General features: G+C 42.0%; 2 protein-coding genes across 6 annotated transcripts in view; one reads left to right on the top strand and one right to left on the bottom strand.

The window, feature by feature from the left end:
- The window catches only part of LOC118369727 (SH3 and PX domain-containing protein 2A-like), a 116,844-nt gene extending 111,260 nt beyond the window's left edge, over positions 1-5,584 (bottom strand). Inside the window, exon 1 of the mRNA XM_035754374.2 lies at positions 5,438-5,584. The gene's annotated coding sequence lies outside the window, so the exon portion shown is untranslated. The remainder of the gene's footprint in view (positions 1-5,437) is intronic.
- The window catches only part of slka (STE20-like kinase a), a 36,704-nt gene that overhangs the window by 3,110 nt on the left and 19,575 nt on the right, over positions 1-14,019 (top strand). For 4 of the 5 annotated variants that reach the window (XM_035754369.2, XM_035754368.2, XM_035754367.2 and 1 more), the window contains exons 2-8: positions 2,479-2,643; positions 7,149-7,197; positions 9,463-9,612; positions 10,341-10,413; positions 12,938-13,132; positions 13,477-13,558; positions 13,775-13,906. In XM_035754369.2, coding sequence (XP_035610262.1) covers positions 2,479-2,643; positions 7,149-7,197; positions 9,463-9,612; positions 10,341-10,413; positions 12,938-13,132; positions 13,477-13,558; positions 13,775-13,906 — 846 coding nt within the window. Of the gene's footprint in view, positions 1-2,478; positions 2,644-6,361; positions 6,521-7,148; positions 7,198-9,462; positions 9,613-10,340; positions 10,414-12,937; positions 13,133-13,476; positions 13,559-13,774; positions 13,907-14,019 lie in introns of those variants that run through there. The other variant, XM_052498605.1, reaches the window with a different exon arrangement.

The raw sequence follows: 14,019 nt of genomic DNA, 5'->3' as shown, positions 1-14,019 counted from the left end.
TTGCTGTTTATTTGAGCGATATGAGATTGAAGTTCCATGCAATAAGGGGTCTATATAATACTGTATGCTTTCTTGAATTTGTTCTGGATTTGGGGACTGTGAAAAGACCCCTGGTGGCATGTCTGGTGGGGTAAGTGTACGTGTCAGAGCAGTGTGCATAGCCGATCACTTGACCAAATCTGTTACCATGTAATAACAATATCATACCCTGTACACTATTATCTTAGTCATCCCTTATTCTACAGCCATTGTTCCACACTGCTGTACCTTAAGGGAGAATTTTACTCTTTCACAAACAAATCTCTATTTTTGATGTAAGTGCATGATATAAAAGGTTCCACACTCCTTTTTTCACTTGTTCACTTGTTTTTGAGAAACTTACCCCAACCAGCGATTTACTTCCTCATCCTCATTGTGTACTACAGGGGCTCTGAAAAAACATGGAACAAATGCTGCCAAAAACACCCAAATACGTCATTTTAGAAACGCAAAAGCTCAGTATAGTGGTGCATGTCTTTAGATGTTGTACACGTGAAATTGTCATTCTATACTTTATCCCCAACATTATATTCCATTTACTTGCGAATCAAGCTGTACTTGGGTGTTTTTGGACCATTTTTTCAGTGCCCCTGTACTGTACAACGAGGATGAGGAAGTGAATCACTGGTTTTGGTAAGTTTCTCAAAAACATGTGAAATCGACAAAAAAGTATCTGGACCTTTGTATATTACATGCCATGCCAATACGTGTATGTGACCAATAACGTTTGATTTGATTTATATCAAATAGAGATTTGGTATAAATAAAAGTGATCCTTTTAATATCATATTCCATGTGTTATCTCACAGCCCTTTAGTGGGTGTGTCATGCTGAGGTGTGGTGGTGTTAGAGGTGGCAGCAATGGGTGAATCAGCTGGCTGGGTCTGGGAGGAAGGGGATTCTTGGCATTCAGTCTGAGTCACAGCTCTGAGCTCACCCCATGACGGGCCGTGGAGCACAGCCGCTGAAGTGGGTGTGAGGACAAGCCAAAGCTCCCTGTCATAACGGCTAATAAAAACAACTGATAGCCCTCTATTCACATACTGTAGCTAGGTTACTTTCCCCTTCATCATTTTAGAGCGCATTACCTTCTCTTCTGCGTGCTTGGGGATGTGCCCATGCTTCTTTAATGTAAATCCCTGGACATGTTTTGATTTGGTGTTCTTGCCAGTTTCCTTGTTATGCTTTGCTAAAGGTCAGACTGTTTCTTGGATATGAACCATCAGAGTTCTTGATGGAATGTGAAGGCTCATGCCCAGTAGAACTGAGGTCATAGAGCCCTCTAAAATAGGGAGGCAAATATGCACAGTGTTACAGGTATGACCTCGTGTTGAATGTGTGACTGCTAAGGCTAGGGCAGGCGTTGCCTGGTACAGACAAAAGGGAGTGACTATGTGTAAATATACATTCTGATGCAGTTCGCTACACTGACACACCCTCTTTCCCTCCTTAACTTTCCTTAACTCCACTAGGTTGGGTCTGTATCCATAAACATTACGGCCAAAGCTTAGCTCAAAATAGCAGCCCCGTCTGCATGAGCGAGAGGAAGTGGAGAATGGAACAATGTGTCATTCTCCCCTTTAAATGTCTTCATTTTCAACTAGGTCAAGCCTTTGCAAGTAGCCAAAGGAACATGCATGTATCTATAAGCGTTTGACCATTACACATGGTTGCTTGTTTATGCTTCCTAAAGCCATAAGCTAATACCTTTTTCTATATATCTAATCAAACTTCCTCTTTTGTCAGACCTTGAGCTGGATCCTAAATCCCTTCTTTTTATTGTAATTTCCTACTGTCAATATTTGTCTGTTATATGGCTAGTGGTCACAGTAACTTAACTGTCATGACAATTTTGTTGTTTTAAAAGCGGAAACATGCTTATATTGCTATTAAACAGTATATAAAATATGTTTTGGCAAATGTTTCTACAGTAGTTATCACCGAGGATAGATGTCATAGCTTGGGCATGTGGTATCTGTTGTTCCTGAAATGAAACACATAGGAACAGTTAACCTTGATAGACTAGTTAATACAGTTCAGCTAACAGATGATCAGTTTTCTCCAGAGACTCCACACTGTAATTGTCCTGACCCCAGATGCGAATTTGGCCTCTCCTCAAGCTGATTTTCCTGCAAATATAAAGCCTCTTATGTTTTTATGTCTGAATGATGAAATACGTTTACAGAAAGATGTGACCTTTTTAGAAAATTGCCTTCAGCTGCTCTACCATAAACCACTCCAATGCTAAATGCTCCAACTCCAAAATGGCAGTGGCCTTTTCATGTTATCGTTACCGTTCATAAATGTCTTTACATTAACCACTCCATTAGTACGGCTATTAATCTGTTGCTCTTTTTCTGCGGTATGAGTTTGATTGAATGGTGCTTGTTATCAGGGGAATATATTCACTCATTTCCTTTGTCGGTGTCTTTGTTTCAGGCCCAGAACAAGCAGACTGGGACCCTGGCTGCTGCCAAGGTGATCGATACCAAGACAGAGGAGGAGTTGGAGGATTACATGGTGGAGATAGACATTCTGGCCTCCTGTGATCACCGTTACATAGTCAAACTGCTGGATGCCTTCTATTATGAAAGCAAACTGTGGGTAAGTGGGCTCCCTCTGGAGGGATTGGGTTTCTCAGATGTGGAGAACAGGGCCACTGACAGTGTTCACAGTTCACACCACTCACACACTTGTGTGTATACTCATGATCCTGCTAAAGGGCGGGAGTTCACCGTCTAACACTTGAGAAACATCAATCTATATGCACCTCACACAAGTCAAACATGATGATATTCCTAATTTATTCACAAACCAGTGCTTGAGAGATTAACTTTACGATTTAAATAAGGTCACCTCACATTCTCTTATCAATGTCGCCCCTTATTCTCTCTCAAGCCCCAGACTTCACATGGGGATAGTGCTGAGCGACCATTTTGTTTTTATGCATTTTTTCGATCATTTTCGGTTCAATTACTTGAATTCCGTTTAGTTTGTATTTTTGTGATCCCATTGTGCCGTTTCTCTAGAGAGAAATCAGATAATTCACAAGAGAAGTCAAGAACTATGGGACACTGGGTTGAAGGGAGTTGAAGTTTTCACTAAGGAAATATTCAACCTAGTTCAGAGCAGAAACGTCGAAATTACCTACAATGACCAGAATCCACTGTGCTGATTCTTTCGGATACACTTTTACCCTGCTATGTAAGGTTAGATACACACAGAACGCATGAGAGAGGAATGTACACAACGACGAGAGGGATAGAGACAGTTTGTGAAAGTACCTTTTCTACTTTGAAGAACTAGTAAAAGGATTTTGTCAGAGAGCTCTGCAGCATCCTTAGGCAGTCTAGTGTATCTAAATAGGATGGCTAAAGACAGTACAGTATGGGGAGCACAGAGATAATGTTAGGTGGTCTGACTGGCTGGCTGCTACTGCCTGAGCAGAGATTAAATGATGACAAAGTCCTCAAATAAAAACAAAGTAATATACTCAACATAAATATCTTATTTTTTTCATAGTAATTTCCTATTTCTGTATTTTTTTAAATCTTTATTTAACTAGGTAAGTCAATTAAGAACAAATTCTTATTTTCAATGATGGCCGAGGAACAGTGGGTTAACTGCCTGTTCAGGGGCAGAATGACAGATTTGGACCTTTGTCAGCCCGGGGGTTTGAACTTGCAACCTTGCGGTTCCTAGTCCAACCACTAGGCTACCCTGCCGCCCCAGGTATTGATGTCTACCCAATGTGGACCTGACCTGAAATAATCATTGTCTTTATTTCATAATGCATTTACATTTTTGAAAAATAATCAAAACTGAATCAAAAACCGTGATTATTTTTTCATAAATGAACCAACCTCAAAAAGCACTAATACATTTACATTTACATTTAAGTCATTTAGCAGACGCTCTTATCCAGAGCGACTTACAAATTGGTGCATTCACCTTATGACATCCAGTGGAACAGCCACTTTACAATAGTGCATCTAAATCTTTTAAGGGGGGTGAGAAGGATTACTTTATCCTATCCTAGGTATTCCTTAAAGAGGTGGGGTTTCAGGTGTCTCCGGAAGGTGGTGATTGACTCCGCTGTCCTGGCGTCGTGAGGGAGTTTGTTCCACCATTGGGGGCCAGAGCAGCGAACAGTTTTGACTGGGCTGAGCGGGAACTGTACTTCCTCAGTGGTAGGGAGGCGAGCAGGCCAGAGGTGGATGAACGCAGTGCCCTTGTTTGGGTGTAGGGCCTGATCAGAGCCTGGAGGTACTGAGGTGCCGTTCCCCTCACAGCTCCGTAGGCAAGCACCATGGTCTTGTAGCGGATGCGAGCTTCAACTGGAAGCCAGTGGAGAGAGCGGAGGAGCGGGGTGACGTGAGAACTTGGGAAGGTTGAACACCAGACGGGCTGCGGCGTTCTGGATGAGTTGTAGGGGTTTAATGGCACAGGCAGGGAGCCCAGCCAACAGCGAGTTGCAGTAATCCAGACGGGAGATGACAAGTGCCTGGATTAGGACCTGCGCCGCTTCCTGTGTGAGGCAGGGTCGTACTCTGCGGATGTTGTAGAGCATGAACCATCAACTGCTGTGTGAACGCTGTCAGAGGATCCTGTCACACTGTTGGTGTGTTTGGGGAGAACAACAGTGCATTTATGTCCAGGTGGTATCATGTGATCCCCCGCTGTGGAGCTGCAGCCATGGGAAGATAATGGACTGCTACTCTGGGCTTGAGAAAGTGCTAATGAATAATTTAGAGACATCAAACCTTGTAGTGTGTGCCACTGGTTGAGTCCTGAGAGAGATTAATGTGTAACGTATGCCTTTAAAACATGTCAGGCGTTTAGTTAATGTGTGTGAACATTCCATTCAGCCAAAAAAAAGGACTCATTCATACCAAACCCTGTGCAACAGTAAGTGAATGTTGTGAAATATACATAAGGCAGGCACTGCCAGTAAAATGGTAGCTAGCGGCTGATGTCTTATGGCACTGTTAAGGCATAGTAATCAACAATGGAGATCTGTGCTGCTGTAAGGATAATTGTATCATATTTAATTCATGATAACATTAGTAAACCGTTTCAAATGGTTCATTATTGTAAAACGGTTAGCCCTCCATTGATGTGTATCATTACATAATGGATCACCAGTCTTTCTATCCTCTTTGTTTAACTCACTGAATGGGCGTTGCTCAGTGAGGGTTTCGATTGATTTGTGCATCCGATACCTCAAGCTGCTGTTTGACACGTCCTGGCTATGCTCTCATAGATCAGGTGATATAGTATAGTTCACAATAGCTTTTATCACAGAGGCTGGTCAGTTTTCACATCTTCAAAACTGCATTAGTTCATGACATCACCTGATAAACCAGACGGAACTTTACCAGTAGGTTAGTGCGCTTACCTAATCCTGTGCAAGTCAAGAATTGCATTAGATCAGCTCGATGCGATGTCTTTGAATAATCGCAATGCACACGATAGTGATGTTTAGCCATGTTGGGGATGTTCATTTCAACAGAGAAATAAGGGTTGCGTTCAGTATGACTCGGTTGTGTTCAGCAGCAGCAAACGGACAAACTTTTTAAAACGGAAAATGAGTGTTCTTATGTGACATGTTCCTGTAGTACCTCCTCAAAGCATTTTTTCCATGGTGTGCCAACTGAACACAACACTGGTTTGAAGTTCTGTTCCTTCAATTTACAATTTGCTAAGCCCCACCCCCCTTGGTTACTGTTGCAACCTTGGGCAACATTTTCCCGGGAAGTCCAATTCCCCATCCAACCACTGGCGAAATCCCCTCACAATGATCTCAAACTTTTAGCTAGCTACTGAAGGGCTCTGAATTCACTGTCAGCACGCAGTCAAAGCTATATCTACTTTTGGAGATAACTAGTGCTCTCAAATCGTATCCTGTTGTCGACAGCAGATTGGAGATGTATTCATAAGGTTCCTAGCTTCGCTAGCTAACATATATTTTGAGAAAATAAAACGTTATATTAAGTGGCCTAGCTAGCGTTAGAAACTTGGGGTGGTCAATAAGACAGAGCTAGCAAACAATATAACAAGTGTAATTTCAGATGTAAAACAATTCTCCAACAGGTGCTGCATTTCAGGAACAACAAGTAGCAAGTACCTCTGGTCTACTGTTCAATTATTTAGCCATTTAAACATACATTTTTTAAACAGTTTTTGCCATATCCCTCACTGGCTTTCATGCAATACAAACGTGAGGTTGTCAGATTTTACACAGTTGCTATCTATTGGAGTGCTGCAATTGGTTGCCCAACATTCTGGGATGGGGCTTAGCAAAGGGTCAATTGATAAAGTTCTGTAATAGTTGTTGTAGAAAGTGTTGGAATGGTTCTAAGAGGTTATGTAGAGTAGACCTCTCATTTCTCTGCTGTGTGTGTGGACCATTGTATCTGAGGCAAGGGCTGCTACAATGACTCTTCCTCTTAGGAGCAACACTGGAGCAGAGCTCAATAGAGTAGGCATTTGTTTTTCCTCACATCTTCCTGTAATACAAATAGAGTGGTCAGATTTGAATTGCTTGCAGTGATGTTGTCTGAGGACTCCACACTTTCTTTGAAATCGAGCTGATGTAAAAACTTGATGTAGTTTCTGCTGCAGATTAATTGGCAGATTAACATCAAACATGCATGCCAAACTGAATCCCTTACAAAAAATGAGGAAGTCCCCTTCATGAAGTCTCACACTTGATAAGTTATTGCACTGGTTAGCATTGACCATGAGAATTTGAAGACCTTTCACAAGGTTGTTAAGAATTTCTGCTGTGAAGGATATCTGTAATTGAGTTGTCCCTTTTTTACATGTGAATTAAGCTCACAGTTTACATACTAGAATGTGAATATATCCACTGTGAAACTCACTCATCTTATTAAATGACAAGTTTGTGCATGCAACAGAGTAGGTTGAATCAAACTGTCTCGCAAACGCCTTTTGCGAAGAGCTGTTTTTATCCAGCGCCAAAGAATTTGACCTCAAGACTCCCTCAATTAAAACGTTGATGTCTCTTGCTTTGAGTGTTACTCTGAAACGCACATAACATTGGGGGGACACATTGGTACAGTAACTGTGTATTTTTCTCTCCTCAGATTCTGATTGAGTTCTGTGCGGGAGGTGCTGTCGACGCAGTCATGTTGGGTGAGTATGGATTTTCAAAAAGGAATACATGGAAAATGTCACTCATCAGTCAGATCAAATGTTTTTTTTCTATTTCAATACATTTCAGCCAGTGTAGAATGTTCCCTCCACTCAGTGGTGGAGTGGTGAAAGTGTATCATTATCATAGTTCCAATTTCTAGGACTGGTTAGTCCAGTTTTAATGCCTCAGTACTTTCCTTTGTGTTGTTTGGAATTTAAGGAACCTCCCACCATTGGTTTAGAGTTGTATTGGGACTTGCTGATTTGATATTATAGTCATTTAGCAGACGCTAAGTCCAGAGCAACTTACAGGTGCATTTAGCTTTAAGTGCCTTGCTCAAGGGCACAGACAGATTTGACAGTCTGCTCAAGGATTCAAACCAGCGGCCTTTTGGTTACTGGCCTAATGCTCTTAATAATCGCTAGGCTACAAAATTAAGCCTGCAGATGTAACTGGGTGTTACGAATCGCTTTGGCTCATAACTCATGCAAATTATAAACAGTGAAAAAGTGAGAATAACCACAGACAACTTAAATCTACTGTCAAACACTCACACGGTAAAGCGGGGCAGGAAAGGGGGCTGAGCTGGACCCAAGGAAAGAAACAAATCTCCCAAAAACACCCCTAAGTTAGTTAGCTGTATTGAAGTAGGCTAGTCTAACTAACCAAAAATACAGTGGGTGGTCCACCCAGTTGTAACTAGTGTTCTTAGACAAAGTATTCCTATGGGTAGTGTATGCCCATGGGCGACTTGTCTTAGTACCCCCTTTTCCCACCATCAAACAAACAGTCAAACACCATAACAAAACGATAATCACAGGATAACGGACAAAGTGACATGTAGTTGCTAAACCAAACAAGAGCGATCTACAGAGAGATTGAGCTCCAGAGAAAACAACTGAATGGGTTTTTAAACCAAGGGAAAGGGAATGTGATAGGGTAAGGGAAAAGGAGCAGGTGTCTTCTGATTGGTGACTGATTGGGGAATGATGATTGTCACCTGTGAGGGGAGAAGGAGAGAAAAGAAATACACACAGGATACGTGTATCTGTAACACTGGGTGTCAGTCTTTACACTGTGATATGTAAGATATTAAATTAATCTGAGTCTTTGAGTTGAGACCACATGTCCTCCATTTTGTAACAACACCCTGTCATTATATTGTACCACACAGTTTATAGTGAGTAGATCACAATTTACACAGGCTGATAATGATAGCACAAATAGCCTGTTTTGTGTAATGAGTTGACATAGGCTGCTACCATTCTTCACTCTAAGCATGTAAGTCACAGGGGGTTGGTGGCACCTTAATTGGGGAGAACGGTCTCGTTCTAATGACTGGAGCTGAATAAATGGAATGGTATCAAATACATCAAACACATGGTTTCAGTTTGTAGGTGTGTTTCCTGACCGATTCCGCGTTTGGTTGATGATGTTTGTCCCCCATGAGACATGGTCGACATTAAAGCCTATTTCACTTCTTCAAAATCCCCACAACGAATCTAAGATAAAACAAGACATCTGTCATTAATTTTTATGTTTTTGCTGAGATTGTTTGAGTTGCGCAATTTGACATCTTAAGGAGTTTGTTGCAGGATTTCGCAAGTAGAAAATGTGTGACATGTTCTACTATGTAGATAATGCCAGGGTGCTGGGCAGGTATGCCTCATCGTGTATGCTATTGTGTAGAGTGCAATCACCACAGCTCTTCACCCCATGTTAGTGGACAAATGGACATCATCAAATGAAATCATTTACCCGTTGTGACGCACGGATGGTCCAAACTCCGTTTTAGGTTAGACTGACTTCATCACCTAAATTATCCTATTTACACTTTGTAGTCAATTTTGACACTGGAATAACTGTTTCTGACTCATATTGATGCCACGGGCTGTTTTTCAAAGGGATTCGTTGCTTTTTAAAAGCATTCACTCTTCAAACATGTCATGGTTGAACCTCTTCTGTTGGATCAGGAGTGGTCCAGTGGTGTGACTCACTCTACCATGCTGTTGGTCCAGTTATGACTGCTGGCTGTGGGAAGAAGGGCATGGAACAGTGTTCTTTTGCAGTTGCTAAGGGTTACAGCCCCATGTCTCCAAATTGTTATGTTTAGTGTGTGTTCACCATGTACTATGAAGGATACAGTACATAAAGCATTGGTAAAACCTTCATGAAATGTCAACATACGACACAGAAAGTTCCAGTGGATAGAGATTTTATGGTACACTAAATTCATGTGGATGCTTCCGCCTTTGACTCTGCAGAGCTTGAGAGGCCTCTGACAGAGCCCCAGATCCGGGTGGTGTGTAGGCAGACGTTGGAGGCCCTGGCCTACCTTCATGAGATCAAGGTCATCCACAGAGACCTGAAGGCTGGGAACATCCTTTTCTCACAGGAGGGAGACATCAAATTGGGTAAGGCCTTGCCTCGCTGGACTTCTATTGGCTCTTTGTCTAAGAATATCTCCTACTGTATTTCATGAGTAGTAGGCTGTCTTCTGTTGACTTGCGAATAGGTTTAACTGGTATCCTGAAAAGATATTGTTCAAACGTGACACTCCTAACAGGCTTTAGGCTGGAAAAGTGTAGTATTACTACCCCTTTGAGTGCCTTTGCATCCAGCCCAGTAGAGAATGTAGTGGACTGGACACTGGCCTGATATGTATTGTTAAAAATACAGGTTTCATGATGTGGGCGATTCATCATCATTATTGGCAACATGCAGGCTGCAAATGTATGCAAATGAAGCCTTGGATATGTAAATGATTGCAGTTGAGTTAAGTGACAGCATCCATAGCTACAGTTTCCATGGTGATTCATATGATGTAGGCATACAGAGGGTCGTGACGGGGCTAGGCGTAGCCTTAATTAGCAGGCAGTCGCTAGCTACACAACGCTTCATTTGACCTCTCAGATCTACTCGAAGACTGCGTTGAGACGCACAGTAACATTCTGAAATAATCACAAGGTACTGTAGCAATGACAGTAGAAGTAGTAGTACCTTATTATTCATATAATGTGGATGTATACTAACCTATATTAACCTTTTCTTATAAAAACAATGAAATGCATTAAGTCTCTGTCATTCTCCATCTCTACCCAACTGCCCAACTACTAAATTCTGAATCAATGTCTGTTTTCAGCTGACTTTGGCGTGTCCGCTAAGAATACCATGACGCTGCAGAGAAGAGATTCTTTCATTGGCACTCCATATTGGTGAGTCATGCTGTTCTGACTCTTTATGTATCCATTTTATAGAGCTTCTGATTTGAACTGAACAAAACTTGTGTGAGGGGTATTTCATTGCCACGGGGCAACCATTTGTTTCGCAGCGATGATGTCAAGCTAATTACCAGTATATTACTGTAGGGGTGAATGAAAAAGCTCTTTCAGAGTGTCCAAAGCACTGACTCATGTTCCCAATAGTACATTATTTGAAACTAACACCAGAACGCACACTCGGTGTACACAAATGCACACCAGTTTTCACCACACACACACACAAATAATGGTACTTGTGGGCACTCACTCACTCACTACACACACACACACACACACACACACACACACACACACACACACACACAGAGGGTTTTCGTTAGGAAAATGTGGTGCCGGACATTTGACCAGCAGCATTTTAATTTACTGGACATTTGATTCATTTACCAGACATGTATGCATTGGTGCGTAACCTGATTAGGGTGTCCACCCACGGTGCTCAGGATGACAGAAATCAATTTTAGATTATGGTCATTTATATTAACAGAAGATGCAACTCGAGAATGCAACGATGTGCGGTCTTTACATCATTCTGATGCGCACTTTGAAGGTGTTAGAATAACTGTCCACATTTACATTAGCCAGCAAGATGAGTAACGAACAGCAACATCACTAGCCTACGTCAATCTACTATTCCCCATTGTAGAAAAGTGTACCGAATCTATTGGTCAGTTTGTCGAGAAAGAAATGGCCTATTCCAAACAGACCCTGGGACAGTCGTGTGACAACAACCAGTAGACAGACCTAAGCTACATTAAAAAAAATGTGTCTGATGCCACAGATCAGAACATTCATCTTAAAATGTTGAACTATTATTTCTTCACATTATAAGCTTAACAATGTGCACAAGTCAGTAGGCTACGTGGTGAATGTTTGTTCCATAATGCAGTTATGGGGAAAGCGCACTGCACATGCGAGCGGCGTCAATTGACAGAGATGGAAAATATCCATTCAAAATGTAGAGAGGAGAGATCTAATAAGCAACAACTAGCATGGGTTGCTAATACTGTATGAGTAGGATTGTGCGTTTGGCTACTGGATAATGAAAGAAAGTTTATATAAAATAATTGCCTCCACAGAGATGGTCTGATTTTGGCTAGGTTACTTTGAATCAAGGTGAGACATGCCTCATAATGTGTAGTAAAATATTCAGGTTTCAAACAGTTAAGTATATGTTTTTAAAATGCATACTGCCTCCAGCTCATTGCAATGTGGGGTGTGACGCGCTGATGGAGCCTGCCTTCCGTTGCCTGTGCATTTGCTGTTTGAGATGCTGTAGCAGCAGCAGCTCCCACGTGGTCTTACAGATTTTACACTCAAAGGCTCTGTATCTGTATGCAGTACGCGTGGTAAATAAGATGCATAACGAATATACTGTACACAAGCTAATTTAGCTAAATGATGCAAATGAACCTATAGACCGATAAGAGCTTGAGAGGATCTGCAGAGCAAATTGGGAGAAACTCCCCAAATAAAGGTGTGCCAAGCTTGTAGCGTCATACCCAAGAAGAATCGAGGCTGTAATTGCTGCCGAAGGTGCTTCAAGAACTGAGTAAAGGGTCTGAATACTTATGTAAATGTAATATTTCCTTTTTGCAAACATTTCTAATATCCTGTTTTTAATTTGTCATTATGGGGTATTTATTGTATATAGATTGATCAGGGGGACAACAACAATTTAATCAATTTTAGAATTGTATTTATTTATTTTTCCAGTTAAGTTGACTGAGAACACATTCTCATCTGCAGCAACGACCTGGGGAATAGTTACAGGGGAGAGGAGGGGAATGAATGAGCCAATTGTAAACTGGGGATTATTAGGTGACCGTGATAGTTCAAGGGCCAGATTGGGAATTTAGCCAAGACACCGGGGTTAACACCCCTACTCTTACGATAAGTGCCATGGGATCTTTAATGACCTCAGAGAGTCAGGACACCCTTTTAACGTCCCAACCCGAAAGACGGCACCCTACACAGGGCAGTGTCACCAATCACTGCCCTGGGGCATTGGGATATTTATTTATTTATTTATTTATTTTTGACCAGAGGAAAGAGTGCCTCCTACTGGCCCTCCAGCACCACTTCCAGTAGCATCTGGTCTCCCATCCAGGTACTGACCAGGACCAACCCTGCTTAGCTTCAGAAGTAAACCAGTATGCAGGGTGGTATGCTGCTGGCAAGGCCTAACAAAATGTGTAAAAAGTTAAGGGGTCTGAATAATTACCAAAGGCATTGTATTTACATCGACTGGTATTTCCATCAATGAATAGGCTAAAAAGTATGATTTCGCATTTGGGAATTGGTTTCTTCGTTTCCCGGAGAACAGGCCGGAGGCAATTTTCTTCATCCTCTTTAAAAAAGAAAAAAAATACTGTCCAAAAGCCGGCTATTACCGGCTAACTTAAACCCTGACACACACGTACACATACTAAAACAACCTCTCTTTCCTCTGGTTCTCCAGGATGGCTCCAGAGGTGGTGATGTGTGAGACATCTAAGGACCGTCCGTACGACTACAAGGCTGACATCTGGTCCCTGGGGGTCACCCTGATTGAGCTGGCACAGATAGAACCTCCTAACCACGAGATGAACCCCATGAGAGTCCTGCTGAGAATAGCCAAGGCCGATCCGCCCACACTCATGCAGCCTTCACGCTGGTGAGAGTGTAGACTCATTTTGTAGAGGGGGAGCGGTGATGGAATGAGTCAGGACTAGTGTCGTAGAAACAGACCCTAGACCAGGTGACGAAAGAGTTTCATTGTATGGGGCGGTAAGTAGCCTAGTGGTTAGAGCGTTGGACTAGTAACCGAAAGGTTGCAAGATCGAATCCCCAAGCTGACAAGGTACAAAAAAATGTGTTGTTCTGCCCCTGAACAAGGTAGTTGACTCACTGTTCCTAGGCCGTCATTGAAAATAAGAATTTGTTCTTAACTGACTTGCCTAGTTAAATAAAGGTAAAATAAAAAGTAGTCTTAAATATGTTTCCCCCTCTGTTTGGCAGGTCACCAGAGTTCAATGACTTTCTGAGGAAGGCACTGGATAAGAATGTGGACCGTAGGTGGTGCACAGCCCAGCTCTTGCAGGTGAACGACTCGGCATGTCTGATAACCTGCATATGAAAAAACTTGTTTCCAAGCCTTCTTTCCCTCTATTGTCACATGCCAAGAACAAACATCTGGAATACCCCACCCTAACACCAAATTTAAATGATGTGCTGATGTCACACGTATGCTCCTGTATTGACTACATATTGTGGGATAATTTACTACCTTGTATTGTTTTGCCACCATTCCATACAGCATCCCTTTGTTAGCAGTGTAGTTGACAACAAACCGCTGAGAGAACTGATTGCTGAGGCCAATGCTGACGTCTTAGAGGAGATAGAAGAAGGCAAAGAGGAAGATGAAGAAGAAGAGACGGATGCAACTCTGGTATGTAGTATAGCGCACTGTTTTCATAGTCTGTTATGGAATAGTGTCGTACAATGTCATAAAAGGTCAAAAGGTCTCACAGCATTGATTGACCATGTGTTGTTTCTGTGAAG

The sequence above is a fragment of the Oncorhynchus keta genome, chromosome 36 (assembly GCF_023373465.1).
Source record: "Oncorhynchus keta strain PuntledgeMale-10-30-2019 chromosome 36, Oket_V2, whole genome shotgun sequence".
In the NCBI taxonomy this organism is placed as follows: domain Eukaryota; kingdom Metazoa; phylum Chordata; class Actinopteri; order Salmoniformes; family Salmonidae; genus Oncorhynchus; species Oncorhynchus keta.
Note: the sequence above shows the minus strand (reverse complement) of the source record. Positions and strands in the feature narration are given on the sequence as shown.